The following is a 19,838-nucleotide window of genomic DNA, read 5'->3' on the forward strand; positions in this document are numbered from 1 at the left end:
AAGACCTTTAACAATAAATCTTGTTTGTTATTCAGCTTAGTATTAATTTATTGCATGGCATCTGTTTTCTTGTACAGCAGGCTGTTGCAAGTCTCAGATTTATGAATTTAAGTTTATACTGTTGGGATTACTTTCCTGTTTTGCCCTACATACTGCGACTTCAGCCTTCTATATCATCAGTATTTGGGGGGGAAAAAGTAAGTGATGAAACAGGAAATAAAATGTCAAATTAGTTATGGAAAATAGTTTAATTTAGTCTCCAGTCTTCAACTAGTCTAGGCCTGCTGCTAGCAGCGAAAGAGAAAAACGGAAGTAATTTGGGACATAAAAGTAAAAAAATTTTATTTAATCCTCCCCAAATTTTAAAACTGTAACTCCAGTGTCCAGCCGAGATTTGTTTGTAATGAAATAGCAGGCATTAACTGCCGACTGCCTTTCCCCTACTTTCCTCCAAATCTTGGTGGGAGCTGAAAGACACTATCCCGCCAGTCCACATCTGCACAGAACCTGCAGACACACTGATGTTTAATGTTAGAGATGGCACTAAAAATTCAATGGGACTCTCAAGTGATATGGAAGCAAACTGAGATAGGGAGGAAAAAAACAGCTTGAAGGAATCCTTAACAAATGCTCACGTGGCTTTGCAGGAGATCAAATACCCTAACAAAAATTCATAGCATAGCCATCCTTGCTTTATGCATATCAATGCAATGCCACATATGCACTGACCATGATAGCTCTCTTTCACATATGGGTCTTATCCTCATTTACGTGTGTGAATAAAGACTAAAAATTACTACCAGTGGAATTCACTTTACCCAATTTTAGCCACCTAAAATTTACATGTCTCACTTAAAGCTGCTTCTGAAAGTACCTTGCTCTCCTTCTTGTTGCCTTTACACAAAAGAGGGAGAGCGCAAGATACTTCCAGAATGCAGTTAGGTCCCACGTAAGAGATTTAAACAGGATGACTGGTTTAGACTAGACGTAACTTTCACATGACTAGAACTGGGATAAAATGTCTCCCATCTTACGTGACTTAAAAAATCATAAAGGGGGAGTTCAAGGAGCTGACACAAGCGTCCAAGGCTAGTCCTCCACTCACACGGGTCTCCTCTGAACACGGCAGAACAGTATGAAGGAACTGCTGCCCCACTGGAGCTTTGAAAGACTGCAGAAGGGAGAAGAGGAGGGCTAGACACTGTTTCTTGTTCAGACTCGTCCCCTCTGACTGCCTGAAATACAACAAGCTTTAAGTGACTCACTGCCACAAGTTCAGCCAAGGCTTAGCAACCTGAGCACTGGAGAACTGTTAGCACAAAACCTGCCCAAGTAAAAAAGTTACTGTGCAATCAGTGAGGGTTTGGACACACACAAGATTGGTTACTACTGCATCTCTTTATATGGATGCCCATAGCACATGGCAGAACCTAAACTTTGGCACACCAACCTTAGTCAAACTTAAGACATTGACTGTAACACATTAGAAACAAAGGAATTCCACCTTCTTCACATAAAGCAATTATAGTCACTGTTACAACTTAGCCTTTATGTGAAGAGTATTTAAGCGGACCCGAAATATGGTGATACACACACCAAACTACCTTTAAACACTTCTAACAGACTCACAGAGGCCATTTTTTCTCCTCCTTATTAGAGTGGCTGAATTAGCTTTCAGGCAAGTCAGGTCATTGCAACTCAAACACTAGGGCAAAGGAGATAAGCAACGTCAGGTCTGGAACAAACAGCACTGCGCTGACGCCACTGCTAATGCCTCAGAGCTAAAATGCTTTTATGAACTACAAGCCCTGGGTAAGGCCACGAGATCAGAATTAGGTTGCACTAATAGAATTGCCTGTGAAATGTTGCATCGGTTTCTTAGGCAAAAGTAGTGATCATTTAGCAGAGTACTTCATTCTACAGTCATGCCAATCCAGCAGTTTTCCACAGAGACAATAACACATTTTTGCGTTTAAAATCCAACATGGAATCCTACCTTTCATTAACAATAGTGGTAATGAGAAACTAATTATGGTACAGGTACATAAATGCATATTTGAATATGTAAGTAGTTATATCTAGAAGAGAATGGAACTAGCATATTTAACTTATGCAGAAAAAAAAAATTAATCACATGCCGTGTTTTCCTGAATTGATCTTTAAATGGCAAGAGCAGAAGAGAAAAAGATGAGACCAAAATTATTCATGTGATTTACTAGTCTGTTGGGAGAATGCAGCTAAAGCAAAAGTTGCCAACTCTGTTAAATATCTTTCTTCTACAGAAGCGCAAAAATTATTTTTGGGGTTGTAATTTTGCCCAACAATTAATGTTTCGCAAAAGTTTATGCACAGCCAGTAACTAGTATTTACATGAATCTGATGGCAGAGTAGACAGATTCCCCAAACAATATTCTGTTTTAAAACTGCTGAAGTTTCATAGTTACTCAACAGATGAAGCGTATCAAAATGAACTTACACAATAGCCTTGCTGAATCAAGAGATTCTCTTCCACACCATTCTTACTTCCCATACAGGATTTAAAACTTTCTCAAGCTGTTTTAAATGTATAAAATAAAAAATTCTATCCCATATAAATGTATATACTTTTTATTTTCCAACTAGTTAAATCAGGAACAGTTTTCAAAAGTACAACACAAGGACACGTCTATTCCAAAGACAAAGCTCAAAAACCATTAGTACTATTACTCAGCAGTAGTGCAGCGTCATTAGATGCAGACAATGTATTTTAAATATTTAATATATTTTAAATATAGGACATTGCACAGAAGTCACTGAAGACAGCACAGACGCTCTGAGCTCTGTTAGTACCCTATTTAAGATTAATTATATAGTTAATTACTAATTATTTAGTAATTAAATCCTTGGTTACATAACCTCAAACAGTATACATTCTTTCACATTCTTCTTTTTCATATTCTATGGAAAGCAATGGTAAGTTCCTGTTCATTAACTAGACACATGTCAAAGCCTACATTAAGGTAATAATGCAGAACAGTGCCTTGAAATAATATAAGGTAAACATTATGGCCTGGCAGAATTCTATCCTGAACTTCCCAGCAGGCAGAAAGAATATGCCCATTTGAATTGACCTTATGAATTATTTCGACTGGGCTGTCTGATTCACTGTAGAAAATTCGCATCCCAAAGGCAGGAAAAAAAAAAGTAATGGGCAACAAAGTATAGTATTTGAAGTTGCAGACTGCGGTCACTCTTGTTTACTAGGTATCATTTTCTTCAATCTGAAAGCACTAGCTCCCCCTGCGAGTTTAAACATCATTTTTTTTACATCATGACATTAAGGGATTTGGGGTTTTTTGTTTTAAATTCTCCATGCTCCTGGAAGCAACTCTGGAATCTCAGAGTTCAGCACCTTCCCTAAGCCATCTCAGCGACTCAGCAATAGAAACAGTTTTCCAGCATGGTTACTGAACAAGCCTTTTATTTTACCTTTTCTTTTTCCCCTTTTTGTCTTTTTTTAGATAAAACAGATTGTTCTATTTATTCCATTCAAAGTGCTGCTTTTATTCAGACCACTACCAGGAATCTGCCCAATGTCTGAGAACATAAACAACTTGATATACAAAGAAAAATTAGTTTGGACATTAAAAAAGAAACCCAAAACTTAGAAAACAAGAAAACTTTCTTTGAACAGTAAAAAATAACTAAGCATTGGAACAGTCTGTCTATAGAATTTGCAACATTAATGAGATTACAGGACAAACACCAGCATACTACATATGTCCACAAGAGAAGATGATGGCCCGAAGTGTCTTCTAAAAGCCCTTTCCAGTCCTGCATTCCTCTTACGCTTGGTAAATACACCCTCCAACACGGAGGTAATTTTCTAGAGCACTCAGTTTTGACAGTCCCTTTACAGAATTTAAGCTAATGTTATTACAGCACAGTTAGACCAATCTAGACTGCATCAAGAAGTCCTGCTTTCAACTCTCTCCTGTGTGCCTCCACACTACACACCTCCTGTACATTTCGCACATACTAAACAACAGCATTCAGAAGTCCTTTTTGCCAACATAAGCTGTGTCTCCATAAACTTACTTTTAAAAGGCTAGAGTGATAGTCTACAGCCATAGGTGAGGTTACATCTCAAGCCATACCTTTGCAGTGCTTATTCACCATGAGCATCCTATTACAGCAAAGTGTATAGGATATTTCTGTCACCAAGAAACAAAGCAAGACCTGTATCATGCCTGGTATGCAAGTGTAATGATGAGTTTACACACAAAAGCAGACTGTATGATTCAGTGTTTCATAAGGGACTATTTAAATAGCCTTAAAATATGGTGTTGATCTGAAGGCTTGGAGGACATATTTAGTTTATATTGAAGAGGGGGGGAAAAGAAGAATGACTAGATACTTCCTTGAGAGATTCTGGATCACAGACAGGAAAGCAAGAAGGCTATAAAGTGCAAGACACGTGATAAAATTCATATAAGGAAATCTTGAACTTGACTATTAGAAGTGAAAAAAAGCCATTTCAGACTTAAAGAAACTTTCCTCTAAACTCCTTTTAGGAAAAAGGTAAGAAGGCAGATCCCTTACTACCATAACTGAAATCCAAAATTCCCTACAACTATTTCAACTCCTTCACAATACGATGGATATCAGGACAAGAATCTGTTTGCTCCATCCAAGGGAAATTTTCACGCACTGCTCTTCTATACCATCTTCTTCAAAAATTCCTAATCTAAGCTCTTTTCCTACTCATTATCCCATCAGAATGATTACCTTCCATCCCTCATGATTCCTCTCAAATCCTTTACTAGCATCCCTCTCAAACCTAGAATACAGCAACTACATTGTTTTTTTTGCTGCCTGATCATAAATTTAAAGCCTCATTCATACCTCCAAAGCTCTGTACAGCTCTAGTAGTCCATCCCCTTTCACATACTCTGACCAGCTCTGCAGCTCTTATCTTAATTCATCATGCAAAATAGTTCTTGCCTTCTGTCGTACGCTTACACTTCATGTAAAGGTATTTATCTGTCCTGATCTTAGGCAGCACACGTTCCAGGCGCTCTTTTCTGCAAAGTTCCTTTCTTCTTATTTTTGAGGGTGATAAACTGTTAAAAATAAATTTCAGAGGGATTACAACAGAGCACAAGTGTTTTATGACCTTTTATTACTGTAGCCTTTACTCCCTTCTTAGGCATCAGACCTGTAAGTAGAACACACTTCAGAGCACAGATCTCCGTACTCTTTTTTGACGCAGCACCACAGAGACAGCTATTGGAAAACAGTTACAATGGCAACAAACCTAAATCTGATGGTGGGAAAGAGGGGGATTATTTTTTGTTGCTGTTATTGAAATGACCAGAACAATAATGTACAAGCACATGGTTTTATGCAGCAACTGACAACATTGTTTCTACTTTAAAAAAAACTTGTGCATTGTCAATGTTGTTACCATAAGATCCATTAACTTCTACATCAAAGAACAGGTGCCGGAAGGACAATTCACTCCATTTAAACTAAGCAATATTTAGAACTACTGTTCCACACAGAAAAGTTTTCATCCCAAAACAGGATAAAAATTCGAGATTTCATTCAACACACTGGTATTTCCAGAACAGCAAAAAGCATGAAGACTTAGACCATCACAACTTATCATAGAATCATAGAAAGTTTTGGGTCGGAAGGGACCCCTAGAGGTCATCTAGTCCAACCCCCCCGCAGCGAGCAGGGACACCGCTAACTAGATCAGGTTGCTCAGAGCCCTGTCCACCCTGGTCTTGAATGTTTCCAGGGATGGGGCCTCCACTACCTCTCTTGGGCTACCCGTTCCAGTGCTTCACCACCCTCATTGTAAAGAATTTCTTCCTTACATCTAGCCCAAACGTACCCTGTTTTAGTTTAAAACCATTACCCCTCGTCCTGTCACTGTTGTCTCTACTAAAAAGATTGTCCCCATCTTTCCTATAGGCTCCCTTTAAGTACTGAAAGGCTGCAATGAGGTCTCCCCGCAGCCTTCTCTTCTCCAGGCTGAACAAGCCCAACTCTCTCAGCCTGTCCTCACAGGAGAGGTGCTCCAGCCCTTGGATCATTTTTGTAGCCCTCCTTTGGACCCGCTCCAACAGTTCCATGTGGAGTCTCCTTCTCTGGAGATATTCAAGACCTGCCTGGACAAGATCCTGTGCAGCCTACTGTAGGTGACCCTGCTTCGGCAGGGGGGTTGGACTAGATGACCCACAGAGGTCCCTTCCAACCCCTACTATTCTGTGATTCTGTGATTCTTGTGCTGAGGGCTCCAGAGCTGAACGCAGTACTCCAGGTGAGGTCTCACCAGAGCAGAGTAGAGGGCAGAATCACCTCTCTCGACCTGCTGGCCACGCTTCTCTTGATGGAGCCCAGGACACGGTTGGCCCTCTGGGCTGCCAGCGCACATTGCCGGCTCATGTCCAGCCTTTCGTCCATCAGTACCCCCAAGTCCCTCTTGGCAGAGCTGCTCTCGATCCTTTCATCCCCCAGCCTGTATTGATACCAGTGATTACCCCAACCCAGGTGTAGGACCTTGCACTTGGCCTTGTTGAACCTCATGAGGTTCACACAGGCCCACCTCTCCAGCTTGTCCAGGTCTCTCTGGATGGCATCCCGTCCTTCTGGTGTCTCAATCGTACCATAGAATCATAGGTTGGAAAAGACCTCTAAGATCATCAAATCCCACTGTCAACCCAACATCACCATGCCTGCTAAACCATGTCCCAAAGTGCCACATCTACACTTTTTTTGAACACCTCCAGGGATGGTAACTCCACCACTTCCCTGGGCAGCATGTTCCAATGTCCGACCACTCTCTCAGTAAAGAAATTTTTCCTAATATCCAATCTAAACCTCCCCTGACGCAACTTGAGGCCATTGCCTCTCACCCTATCACTAGTTACCTGGCAGAAGAGACCAACACCTGCCTCACTACAACCTCCTTTCAGGTAGTTGTAGAGAGCAAGAAGGTCCCCCCTCACCCTCCTCTTCTCCAGACTAAACAATCGCAGTTCCCTCAGCCACTCCTCATAAGACTTGTTCCCCAGACCCTTCACCAGCCTCGTTGCCCTTCTCTGGACACCTTCCAGCAACTCAATGTCCTTCTTACAGTGAGGGGCCCAACCTGAACACAGTACTCGAGGTGCGGCCTCACCAGTGCCGAGTACAGGGGCACGATCTCCTCACTACTCCTGCTGGCCACACCGTTCCTGATACAACCCAGGATGCCGTTGGCCTTCTTGGCCACATGGGCACACTGCTGGCTCCTGTTCAGCCGGCTGTCGAATAAACACCCCCAGGTCCTTTTCCATGGGGCAGCTTTCCAGCCACTCCTCCCCAAGCCTGTAGCGTTGCACGGGGTTGTTGTGACCCAAGTACAAGACCCATCACTTGGCCTTGTTGAACCTCATACGACTGACCTCGGCCCATCGATCCAGTCTGTCTGCATCCCTCTGCAGAGCCTTCCTACCCTCAAGCAGACCGACACTCCCACCCAGCTTGGTGTCATCTGCAAACTTACTGAGCGAGCACTCAATCCCCTCATCCAGATCATTGATAAAGATGTTAAACAAGACTGGACCCAAAACTGAGCCCTGGGGAACAGCACTCATGACCGGCTGCCAGCTGGATTTAATTCCATTCACCACCACTCTTTACACTCGGCCATTCAGCCAGTTCTTTATGCAGCAGAGAGTGCACCCATCCAACCATGGGCAGCTAGTATCTCCAGGAGGATGCTGTGGGGAACAGTGTTAAAAGCCTTACTCAAGCCCAGGTAGGTAACACCCACAGCCTTTCCTTCATCCACTAGGCAGGTCACCTGGTCCTAGAAGGAGATCAGATTGGTCAAGCAGGACTTGCCTTTCGTGAACCCATGCTGGCTGGGCCTGATCCCCTGGTTGTCTTTCACATGCCTGGTGAGCGCACTCAGGATGAATCGCTCCATCACCTTGCTCAGCACCAAGGTCAGGCTGACAGGCCTGTAGTTCCCAGCATCCTCCTTCCGGCCCTTGTTTGTTTGGTGTTATCTTGTTGAAAGTGCATTTATTTTCCAAATTGTGTTTCAACTTTAACTTGCATTCCTCTGTTGCCTTATCAGGCCTGTGATTCCTGCCCTTTTTTTGTCTGACTCTGCTGACTCGTAATATTCTACACAAAGATATGCATAACAGGTGTAGCTCTCCAGTCTACAGGAAATAATGGGAGATCAAAATCTCAACTCTCATAATGCACTGCCTCATAAAACCAAAGCATATTAGATGAAACAGCAGCTACTATTCTGATTCCCATTTAGCTCAACTGGAATTAATACTTTATTTCGACTTTTGTGATTTGGATGAACAAATTTCTTTGGCAAATACACTTGCTAACTTAATGCATTTTCTAAAGAATGGCAGACAGAGTTTTTCCCTATTACCTTACTCTGAATATCACATGTATTTTACAAGGTCAATACACTGCTTGTAGGCTATCTGAAAGCTCACTATTTACTACATTTCTGAATACACAGTAACTACTTTTTGACTAAACCAAGTTCTGTTTTCCACTGCTGAACCTAATGGTATCTACACAACACATTCTGACTTCAACAGCTGAAAAAAACTCGATTTTCTGTGTGAAAGTAACCCCAGGGTAATATTCATAATTCATATACAACATAAATATTTATACACAGGCAATGGGAATATAGCATGACCTCTTAAAAGTATTAGATTTATTTACACAAAGTGCTAACTGTGTTACTGTTGAATGTAGTATCTAAGTGGGGTTTATAATCCAAAACTGCAAAGCAACTACTTAATACATCGTTAAGAACATGCAGTTAAAATAACAGTTACCATAAGTCACATGTACTGCCATTAACAATGCATTGCTATTTGCAACTATGCCACAGTAATAGAACACTGTAATACTCTAATACATAAGCTACAGTATCTGTAGGTTATCACCACCATCAATGAACAGATACAAAAAACCCCTACAGTATCTGAAGTATGCCTTCACTTGCAGGCAGTAAGAATGACACACAGAGGAATCAAAGATTGTCAACTGGGAAAGAAAACTATGAGAAACAGCAAACACTGTATATAACATCTAAGAAAAAGATACAAACCTGGTACTAGTAACAGACTGCAACAATAACTACCCCAGCCTCCCCCTTTTGTTGGGAGAAGAACTTGACCGTCTCCTCTATCAACTGGCCACTGCCCTACGGACGCTCACCTCACAGACAGTTAGAAGAAGTGGTTCTCCAAAGACTGATCCAAATACCATGAAATACCCCAAGATCAAGAGCTACAGGCAAGTTTGAATTTCTCTGTTTTCAGAGCTTGGTCCAAACTGACCTCACCAGGATGCTAAGACATGGAACCAGCTATTCAACCTAACAGTACAGAGTTTACCACTGGAGAACTGGAAATAATTAGAGCACATAAAAGGCAATCTTAGCCTTAAAGAGCTAAACGCTAGACTTAACCCAAACAGATTCAGTTCTTCAAAAGTCACAGGATATACATCAACGCTAGCGTCCTTCCTGAAAGACACAAGTTTGAAGAAAGGATGTCAAAGAAGAGACTTTTGCACTTTCCTCATCATCGGGAAAAGAATTCCCAGGTACACAAGCTACACGAAGAGAAAAGCAATGATCCAGATTTGATGAGGAGTTTGTCAGGCAGCAGCAGTATGACTGAAGAGTAGAAACAGCTGATGATCTTGGATCTTAATTTCAAGTCCAACACTTCCAATAATCCAAGAAATGGTACAAAAGGACAAAGGCAATTGTTTTTCTCCTTTCTTCATATACAGCCGAAGTACTTCCATTCTGCAGATATTAAAACACTATCAATCCACAGCCTGAAAGAACAATTTTCCTCCTAAAACTTGATCACCAACTTAACACCACAAACTAATAATTGTCTCTCATCATAAAAGCTGCAAAAGAAGCAATCCTATTGTTCAGCCTTCATCAGTTAGCCTGGTCAGTGCTCTTATCATGGGCATCACTACCATGTACTACGATAATCCAAAAACATGCAGGTATCCTATATTTAAATCAGCATTTGTTAACATCATGCAACTAATCTATGCTATGTTACTACATTTATGCTGGACAGGGAAAACAATTTGAAATTCCAGATCTTAACCAGAAACCAACAAAATCTCAAACTTCAGAAAACCAAATTGAAAGACTGGACAAAGCACAGGTAACCTCTCGAGCTTGTCATCTATGAACTCTGAACTACCAATATCACTTTAATATCTCTACATAAAAATCTCTACCAGGTAAGAGAAACAAAATTAGGACAGTGCTTGTAGGATATGGCAACCTGGCTGAAATTGATATTCATTAGAGTACTCTTTGCATGAATAGGAGCATTTGGACTCTGTGGTCTTTATCAGAGCCCCAGCTGGTAATGGTTGAAGGTTAATGCCTTACCCCATTCTGTTCAATTTTCTGTCCTAATTAGTCCTCCAAATCTATAGCTGTGAGCACCAAGTGTCTGTGCTCAAAAGAAACTAATTAATGCTAGCAAATTAGATCAAGTCCAAAGATCCAACAGCCAAACTCTTAAATGCTCCTTGTTAATAGGAAGTGTAGCTGTCAATAACTGCTGTTGGTGGCTATAATGAGGCCTCTTTCTTTCATTGAAAGTGATTTCATTTCTCTTTGTCCCTGTAAAAGCTGTTCCATTCCCTAATAAAAAAAATAAAAAACCCCACACAACTAAGTTGCAGTGGTAAAGCTAGCAGTCTGACCCATTTCTTGTCATCAGCTGGGTTGAAATGCCATGGAGGGGGGAAGAAAAAAAAATAATGAAATTGGGTAAGTTCCCTCCCTGAACATTTTCTTCGAAGTCCTAACACTAGCTAGAATACTTAAATTTCCATCACCAAGCAATATAATATGCTCTCATATTTCTCTTCTATAAAATCCCCTAAATTAGCTTAGGACAGTTAATGCTGTAAGTATCATTAAAAAAAAAAAAAGACCATGAGATCTAGGATCTCATTTCTTCAAATTGTAATTTACATATAGCTGTTCCCTCTGCCCAGTTTGTTGGAGCAAAGCTTAATATACCATAATCCCTCCAGAGATTGTATTAATTCACATAGTTAAATGTGATGAGAGTAACTGTTCATTGGAAATACATAAAGCGGAATCATTTTTTCAAAATAAAAGCTATTGTGTGCAAATAAGAACACCACTTAAAAATTCAGCATCTCACTACTGAGAAACACTAGCCAGGGAAAAACATGTAGTAATTTGTTACCAGTACTAAATATAGCTGTACACTCTCAAAACACCTAAAATAATTTAAATAATTGACAACTGCACAACACGTATAACAGTAATCTCAATAGTTTCATATAGGGTCATGGGGTCACACACAATATGACTATAATGTACTTCAATTTTCAGATAATAAATACAGCAACAGAGGGTAACAGTTTGCTTCCCAACTCCACCTGCAGTTTTGTCGCTGGACTGAAACTGCTCTCAAATTATGCTAACCTTCCTCTCACAAAAATGAAGCTGCAGGTAGTAAGGCAGCATTCCTTTTTCATCCCCATAAGAGAAGGTTATTCCAGTCCCCTGCAACCTCTAAAGCTTTCCATCAAACTCTGAACAATATGTATACAAGCACATGTAAGCAATTTCTGGTCACAGCAGCTCAATTAAAAAAAAAAGTTACCAGGAGTTGTCATGTTAACTCATTGGTTTTTATGAGTTATTTGACCTTTTTGCTTTGATCAATTAGAAGATCACTGCATCCCAGGTAGTCCTAAAATATGTGAATTTTAAAAAAAAAAACACGTAAGGACTGTATTTTCACAATGAGGCAAAGCAGATTAGCAAAGTTCAGTTACAAATTGTGATTTTAGTTTTCATTTGCTTCAAGAAAAAAACATTCATCAAAATTTTTTAATGTGAGCTGTCATGTAATTTCCCACTACTATCAGTCTCAGCAGCTGCCAGTGTCAACCTCAGAACCATGACTGTAGGTACCAACAGGTTAATCCTCCCCCAGCATTCAGCAAGGGTTTGCATCAATTAACAGAACTTGGCCTGCAATACAAAGGGAAGTGAGCAACACCACTGAGCAACATCAAGCTGAAATTTGCGAAGTATTTCACACATTTCATTATCTGCATTTCTGATAACATGACTGTTTTCTGAAGAAGGAATATCTCAAGGTGTGCTTGGGCATGTAAACGTGCAGCATCACATGCAGTTCAATCACGAATTTCTTTGGTTTTATGGGCCTTGATGTGTCAGGTGTAAGGGTCATGGTCTAGAGCAGGTGGCCCCTACGGGGACAGACATAATGTCAGTGACAGGACTGTTGAGTAACTGCACATTATCAAAACTCTGGTTGACACTGGTCATGCTCAACTGTAGAGGAGCCTGCAGTAGTGTTGCATCCCATCATTTTCACTAAGTATCAACATGAGCCCCGAGGAGGAGAGGGCTAATGGGGAAACTGGAGAATGGGAGGAGGGTGGCTGCTTGGAAATGGCCTTTTCCAGCCACACTTTCCAAACCATTTTTTAAAGCCTTGCCAAATATCAAGAGTTTTTCAGCAATGTGAATCCAGTTGCCTTAATTACACAGTTCCTATGGACAACAAATTCAACGTAACAGGGTTTTTTTTCCAGGGAAGGTCCTCAACTCAGCACAGATGGCAACATCCCCCTTTTGTCTCCCTCTCATAAAAAGGAAAAAAAAAGGACAAAACAGCTTGTCATCTTGGCCAAACAGGTATCTCCCACAGCAAACTTCAAATAAGAAATGGCCACACTCTTATTTGCAGAGTCAGAGGCAGGATCGTGTTTTCAGTCATCCAAATTGTTAACGGTTTCCCTTACTTCACTGCCTACCTAACAGCAGGACCAGGCTGATTTGAACTATCTATCCCTGTATCCACCCTGAAAAGTGTGCAGCTGAGCTTCCTACTTGAATCCTTGAGCCTTACAAATGAGTCAAAATTACAGAAGACATCTGAAAGTCACTCTCGGTGACCTTGAAACGCCCAAACCCAGACCATGTATCAGCAGTAGACAACAAAATTTAGAAGAAATAAGTTTAGAATTAAACCCCCTTGTCTCTGGAGCAAGATTGTTTTTCTCCCAGCAAAAAAAGATTGTGAGGTTTTAGAAGGTGGGCAGAACTGCTTTATAATACAGCAAATACACAAAATATATACAACAAACACAATACAAAATTATGATCTCATGACTGACTCAGTGATCCAGTATTTTCTTTCCAGGATACCAACTTCAGACAACTTCAGAGTCCAAACTCACAACCTGGCACAGTCAGTCAGCTATTTCTGTTTTTATTTTCCAAGCCAAGTAACAGAAAATCAAACTGAGCTGAGTGTACAATCTTTAAAGTTTGTATATTTCTGTCCTCAACAGTTCTTTGCTACCTAAACCCAAGAAGTTAAGTTTCAGAATCAGTAACTCTGAACAGCAGAATAAGTGCTCTTGAGAAATGGTACAAACATCTCTGTAGATATGATCAACCAAACTCTCGCACTTTAAGTGAGTGTCCCTCGTTTCAGAGGAGAGAGGAGTCATGGAAAGCACAGCACAGGTAGATGAAACTACAAAAGCTTTGATAAGTTGAAGACAACCATCCTGATGAAAAATGCTAACTTCAGGTTCCTGAAATTTGTACGGTTTTGCTTTAAAGTTCACTCAAATTTAAATTTTATAACTCAACATTAAAGCCAAAAACTTGGTAATATTAAAGGGAAAAAGCTTGCTTAAGAAATTATTTCATAAAAGTAATGAATGATGCAATGGCAAACAAATGTTCCTTTTAGCTACTCCAGTTTGAAAGCACATATATGCCAAGGACGCACTGATACAGAAATACACGGATTAAATATTATTTCAGATGAACTCATGCTACAGGTTGTACAAATACTGTGAAAAGTTGCTGTATGACAATGTTGTGAGGTTTTTTGTTTGCTTGGTTTTTACATTTTTGATACTCCTGTAATAGCCCACAATTTTGCATACATACAATGCATGCATATTAACACAATAAAGGATATTTACATAATGATCACGGAAAATTGACTAGTGCTTTGCAGAAACCATGTTCACCTTAACAAAGTTACTAATATATCCATTTTCACAGAAAAAGTGCTTGAAAATCTTAAACACACAGAAATTATTCTGCAACTGAGATGTACTAAATTCTTGAGAAACATGCAGCATACACAAGAACAACCTGACAAAAGTTCAAAGTAAATTTAAATAACCTAAGTAAAATGAAATATGACCAGACACAGTACTTAATTATTTTAAAAATTATCGGATGGACACATTTTCATGGTTATTTCATCCCTAACCCACACTGGCAGGCTAACAACCAAGCACAGCAATTTAACCGTGCTAGGATAGCAGGATCACCTCTTGAGTTAACAAAACCTTTATTTTTTATTTATTTTTTAACCCTTGGGGTTTCTTTTCCCTGGATAGCTCTTGAACACATGCTGGACAGGCTGTCACTACTTGCATTATTAGCTCTGATAAGCACACAGCTCTAGGTGGTATAGCTGCAGGCTAAGGTAATGGACTGTATACAGATGGACCCCCGTGCTCATGCAGAGCACTACTGAATGTATGGGGGCTCCCTGTAGGGACACATATGAACCTAGCGTGATCAACTAAATTGTAAAGGTCCATACTTGTAGAATAGCTTTATTTACTATATTACCAGTGCATTTACCACTATTTCCTAAAGACAAAATGAAACAAAGGTGTATTAATAGGAGCTGTGCAAACAAAATTAACATAAAGCAGAAAAATTCTACACTGAGAGCAAGTTAAACGAGTAGCTATGCCGCTTGCTATAAACAGCACAATTTCACGTCCATGTGCACACTCTGTAGCACACAAACTGAATCGCAGGAGTTTCAATTACCACCTTTTTTTAATAGGGATATCAATGTGGGTTTTGCTTGTCTATTTGATCATAAAATTTGCATCAGAAATATTCAGTTTCCACCTCTAACTTCCACACAATTTGATCAAAGCTGGCTTACAGGTGACAGAGCAATGAGGGGGAGACAGATGCATCCACAAACCTCATTTTCCTAAAGATACACAGCCGAACTCTATTCAGAAGAAAGAAGAAAAAAATTATAATTTTGCCTAACATCACATAAAGAAAAAAAAGATAGCATTTTGCTTTAAAATTTATGGATGCAAAAACATGGAGAAGCTGCAACTTCACAATTCACAGTTCAAGAACCTCCGATATCAACTGCTGCCACAGAAAATGAAGATGCTGAAACCATATTCTTCACCTTACACAGAGAAAGTTCAGAGGAGAAAAAACACACACACACACACACACACCCCCTTTGGTCTATCCCCAGACAAAATTATACAAATAGCATGCTCTCAAAATATATTAAACTGACATCCTCTTTCAATGACCTACATGACAGTAATTGCTTTTCCTCTTTATTTTTCCTCCCAACAGGTACAGAGTTCAAAGTAAAAATGACTCAACTATCTCTTAAATGAAAAAGAAAAAGGTGTATTAAGTCCTCCTGGCAGCACTGGAAGTTACCTGTCATATGATGCCACTGTCCTTTGGCAGACACTCCCAACTATTTCCCACTTACTCATCTCAAAATTATTATAACACTATTATGTCTTTTGGAGTACCCCTAAAAGCAGCTGCTTGAAAATACGCTGGTCCACTTTAACTAGACTTGACTCTAAACCTAGTGATAAATGTCTAGAAGCCTCCTTTGAAGTTTCTTAGGTAACAGTGAAATACAAAAAGCCACATACCATTGGGGAAACAATTGTCCCTTCCTCCCCCAGTAAAAATCGCTGAAATAATACACACAAAACAATATGGCAACAAACTAAAATGCACTCCTTTCTCAGTAAACACTGCTGGAAGGTGCACAGAAGACACTGCTGAACATTTGAAGAAACAAGTATAACAACAAGTTACACAGTATGGGAGGTTTGCTATACAGCTGGAAGAAAGTGCAGATGCTTCCAACTTCTCTCTGCTGATGGTATTTGCATTTCAATAATGAAATATATGAAGAATTTTATTTTTCTTGCAAGCCGCTAAAGGAGAGATGTACAGAAGAAGATGTATTCTCAATGGGAAATGGCTTCTTTAATAAAAACCAATGTTTTATGGAAACACTGTGCAAGTGTAACCATTGATGGAGCAGCTGCTTTGACTGGACTAAAGTAGGGATTCCAGGGTAAGGTTACAGAGGTAGCACTGCACGTGGAACTCCTTCAGTGCATCACTCATAGGCGAGCTATTGCAGCAAAGAAGTTGGAGCCAGGAGTGCACAAAGTGCTACACGATGACATCAATGCGGTTAACTTTGTAAAAACAAGCCCTTTAAACAGTAGCATCTTTACCAGGCTTTGTAATGAGATGAGGAAGGACCAGAAAATCTCTTGTACCATGCAGAGGTTCGCTGGTCAGCTTGTGGCAAAGTGCTTCAAAGAGCTGTAAAACTTGCGCATGTTTCTTTGACAAAAGGACAAGTGTTCCAAATTTGCTGGCCTTTTCTGCGATGTCCGGTGGCTGTGAGTAGTTTGCTACCTAGCAGACATTTTCCAAAAAATAAACACACTTAATGTGTCCCTTCAAGGTGAAGGTGATGTTTTAACGAGTGAGAAAGCAACTGCTTTTGAAAAGAAACTCGTGCTATGGAGAGAACATTTTGAAAACAGATGTTAGGATCTGTTCCCCCCATTATGTGATTTTTTTGGTTTGTTTTTTGCCTTTTTTTGGTTGCTGAACACAATATGAGTGTGTCACCTATAAAACCTCTCATATCTGTACACTTTAAAAACGTGGAAACAGAATTTTCTAACCTATTTAAAAATCTTCCAAGTGAGAGTTTCAGTGGGTCTTGAACCTATTTGTTAAAAATATAAACACACAACACCTTCCAATAAGTTTGGAAGAACAACTGATTGACATCAGGGAAGATGGTCATTTACTAGCCCAATCTCCGGCAAAACCTTTGCAAAAGTTGTGGAAGGGACAGAAAAATGAGTATCGTAATTTAGTAACTGCAGGCAACGATGCACTTCTCCCATTGCGATCTACGCATCTTCGTGAGGCGTCTTTTTCAGCTATGACACCCATTAAAACCACATATTGAAATACACTGAACTTAGAACCAGACCTTTGAATTGCTGGCTCGCAAAGTGCTAAACAAAGATTTTAAAAAATGATGAAGCATATGCAATTGTATAGTTCTGAATAAAAACATTATTAATAGCAATATTTTTAGAGCAGAAAGTTTTTCATACCATTTATAAATAACATAAAAATTATTTTAAAGTACTGTTTATTTCATCTTTCTCATCTATTCTTAATTTCTATTTTTGTGTTTTATAATGTACATAATATACTCTCCAGTGGTACGTGCATATAATATATAAGTCAATATATATATATATTGTGATTGAGTGCTCCGAAATTTTTTACTGATGAGGTGTGTGATCAAAAAAGTTTAAAGAGCACAGATCTATATGACAAGAGGCAAGTGCCCTTTACGGAAAGCATGCCACTTGTACAGAATAATTCTGTGGCCGAATTCTTTTTTTTTTTCCATTCCTACACTCCTGTTACTGCAACGTTCTCGGCTAACCTGTGCGTAAGTAGATCTATCTTTCTGGTACTTCAAAAAGTTCCAGATTTCTTCCAGGAATATACAAACAGTTGGGTGTCAGAAGAAGTGGTGATACCCAACTTTAAAGAGCTACTGTCCAGTACTCTTCAAAAGAAAATGAAAACATGCAAAAGTGGACTGCATCATCCTATTTCCACGTCTGTCTAATCACACCTGTGTCTTTATGTGCATGTATCATTAAAATACTGGGGCAGGGAAAGGATGCATTTAGTTGGGTATATTTAAATAAATCTGTCATAATGAGGGAGGCCCTAACTGAAGGCTCACATGAGGCAATTCCACTTCTATAAGTATCAAATATTATGTACAGGAATACAGTAACTCTTGTGTTGCTCACCACATAGTCTAGACCGAGATGTGGAAAGTTTTATATTGGTCATACTAAATTCCACAGTCCTCGAGAACAAGTAATTTTGGAAAACAGTCCACATCACCAAGCAGCCAAAGCCAACACAGCAGATTTATACGCTTTAGTACTGGTTTCACAGTGAACAGATAAGATGCAGATCATATATATTAATTCTCTGACTACTTGACTTCAAAAACAAGGATTATATTCAGGGCACAAAATTGAATACATCTGATCTCCCAATGATTATCTGACTCTTACCTTTCACTTTATCTGAACACAGCTCCTTGGCTCGCTCCCTCATTATTAGTGGAATCAAAACATCTTTTTCTACATGTCTCAGCTTAGAATTTTCTGCAAGAGTGAAAAAACAAAGAACAGGAAAAAAAAGATTTTTTTATCTATACATCAGAGAAAGTCAATCTACAGAACCAACACAGCATCGTTTATCTAAGATGTACTAGTATACTAAAACTGTCACAAACTAGCAGCATAAAGTACCATGGAGGGACCACACAGATCAAAGGGCAGGAAAGTAAAAGATTTAAAATTGCTCATATACAAATATAAGCATTACCCTAAATATTTCTGTTCTGCTTAATGTGCACAATGAACCAAAAATAATGGAGAAAATTGTGGCAGCACATTCTAATTTCTGCCTTACTAAATAGAAGGTCTGCACACAGACTGCACAAAGGTTGATAACTGCTTTTAGTTCAGGACACTAGTATTTTTCTACGTACATTATCTCTACAATCTCGCTTTTTTACTCACTGTCATAAAGCTGAGAAATATAGAACCTGAAATTTGTATTGCTACATGGAAGACTTGATTTCTTTAAAAAAAATCCTAAGACAACTCTTAAAGGGAGGATCTAGGAGTTTTTTCATTAAGAAATTCAACTTAACAAGAACAAATGCTGCTGCCTGGATTCTGCATTTAAAAGTACAGCTGCAGTTTGCTTTCAAAACAGAATTCAGTACTCTGAGTGATTCTGAATAGTTAAACAACATAAGCCATTTAGAAAAAAAATACTGCACTTCCAAATCTACTTTCTTCAAAGCAAAGGGATAAGAATTTATCAAGCACAGCTTTTTGCTTCTCAGCTTTTGAGCTGAAAATCCTTTACAGGATATTTGTTCAGAACATTGTATAGTCCAACAGTTATACCAAATACCTGGTTTTCCTCCTCAAACACACTTTATTCACCCTTTGATGTTGTTATTACACTTCAGAATAGCATCAGCTGTGACGCTCGCATTATGAAAACCTACTGCCCGATACACTTACTTTGAGTGACAATTAATTTAACAATTGCTTATAAAAAATTTAGATTAAATGAAAGAAATTAAAAGTGCGATGCATTGAAATGAAGGAAAGAAGCAGAATTTGTTACCTACCGCTTTCAAACGCTATCTATTTTTCAGAGCATCTGCAGTTACTTCTAGATCAAAAGGCAACAGAGACTAACATTTCTCTAGTAATTTCTAACTCATCACGTTTTAAAGTTTACTAATGCTATGAGGTTACATTATGAGTTTACTAAGTATTGAATCTGTGGTATTACTAGCAGAATCAGGTAACGAAACCGAGGATTACAATGAGCAATATACAGAATCTCAACTAAAGACTTCTCTTTCTCTTCAAAAATTTCTTACTTGGAATTTCAACAGCAAAAGAAAGAAAATGAAGCGTCTTCTGTAAATACACCAAACATGCCAAACACAAATAGCTCACAACTTAGATTTGCTTCTATGCTCTGA

The 19,838-nt window shown here is 39.2% G+C and overlaps 1 protein-coding gene across 1 annotated transcript in view; it reads right to left on the reverse strand.

Annotated features, from left to right (window-relative positions):
- CMC1 (C-X9-C motif containing 1) overlaps positions 1-19,838 on the reverse strand; it is a 46,411-nt gene that overhangs the window by 16,285 nt on the left and 10,288 nt on the right. The window contains exon 2 of the mRNA XM_075418977.1: positions 18,337-18,429. Coding sequence (XP_075275092.1) covers positions 18,337-18,429 — 93 coding nt within the window. The remainder of the gene's footprint in view (positions 1-18,336; positions 18,430-19,838) is intronic.

The sequence above is a fragment of the Opisthocomus hoazin genome, chromosome 4, assembly GCF_030867145.1.
Source record: "Opisthocomus hoazin isolate bOpiHoa1 chromosome 4, bOpiHoa1.hap1, whole genome shotgun sequence".
In the NCBI taxonomy this organism is placed as follows: domain Eukaryota; kingdom Metazoa; phylum Chordata; class Aves; order Opisthocomiformes; family Opisthocomidae; genus Opisthocomus; species Opisthocomus hoazin.